The following is a 664-nucleotide window of genomic DNA, read 5'->3' on the forward strand; positions in this document are numbered from 1 at the left end:
CGAGCTTCGAGACACATGAAGATCGTCCGCTCCCTCGTGCTGGTTGGCGCGACCGTCGTTGCCGCCTTGGACACGTACTCGGCCAAAATCCTCGTGGACACCAACACGTTCGAATGCGAACTCATCGATTCCGTCCACGTGGCCCAGCTCCACCGCAGCGTGGAGCACCCGGACTCGTTCATTGAGCTCACAACGAAGCGCAAAAGCCACCTCAACGACTTGGACCTGCTCCGGAACTCGGAGGAAGGCGCCCAAGAGTTCGTGGAAATCATCGGGGGAAGCGTCGACGCCGTGCTGGGCCAGCTGGCCAAGCGGTGTCCGTCCGGCGCACTGCGCCACAACGCCGAAGCCACCTCGACCTCTGCCGTGACCACCGTGATCAAGAAGATCGTCGACTCGGGCCCCCCCAAGAACCGCATTGACATTGTATTTATGGGCGACGGGTACCAGGCGTCGGATGAGGCGTTGTTCTTCAAGGACATCCAACGCCTGACCGACGACATGTTCACCGGGGACACGTTCACCCAGTACCTCCCTCTCTCTTTAACGTATGGGCGGTGCATGTGCCGTCGGTGGACTCGGGCATCGGCGTGGGTGGCAAACCTCGCAACACTGCCTTTCAACTGTACCGCGACGGCACCGAGCTGCGCGGCGTGTACCCCAA

General features: G+C 61.4%; 1 protein-coding gene across 1 annotated transcript; it reads left to right on the plus strand.

Moving 5' to 3' along the window:
- Window positions 1-15: 15 nt before the first annotated feature.
- H257_19220 (hypothetical protein) lies at window positions 16-655 on the plus strand (the record flags this gene model as incomplete). Its single annotated transcript, XM_009848367.1, has 1 exon — window positions 16-655. A coding segment is annotated over one exon (639 nt), but the record flags the coding sequence as incomplete, so codon positions are not given.
- Window positions 656-664: the final 9 nt, after the last annotated feature.

The sequence above is a fragment of the Aphanomyces astaci genome (genome assembly GCF_000520075.1).
Source record: "Aphanomyces astaci strain APO3 unplaced genomic scaffold supercont1.413, whole genome shotgun sequence".
Taxonomy (NCBI): domain Eukaryota; phylum Oomycota; class Saprolegniomycetes; order Saprolegniales; family Verrucalvaceae; genus Aphanomyces; species Aphanomyces astaci.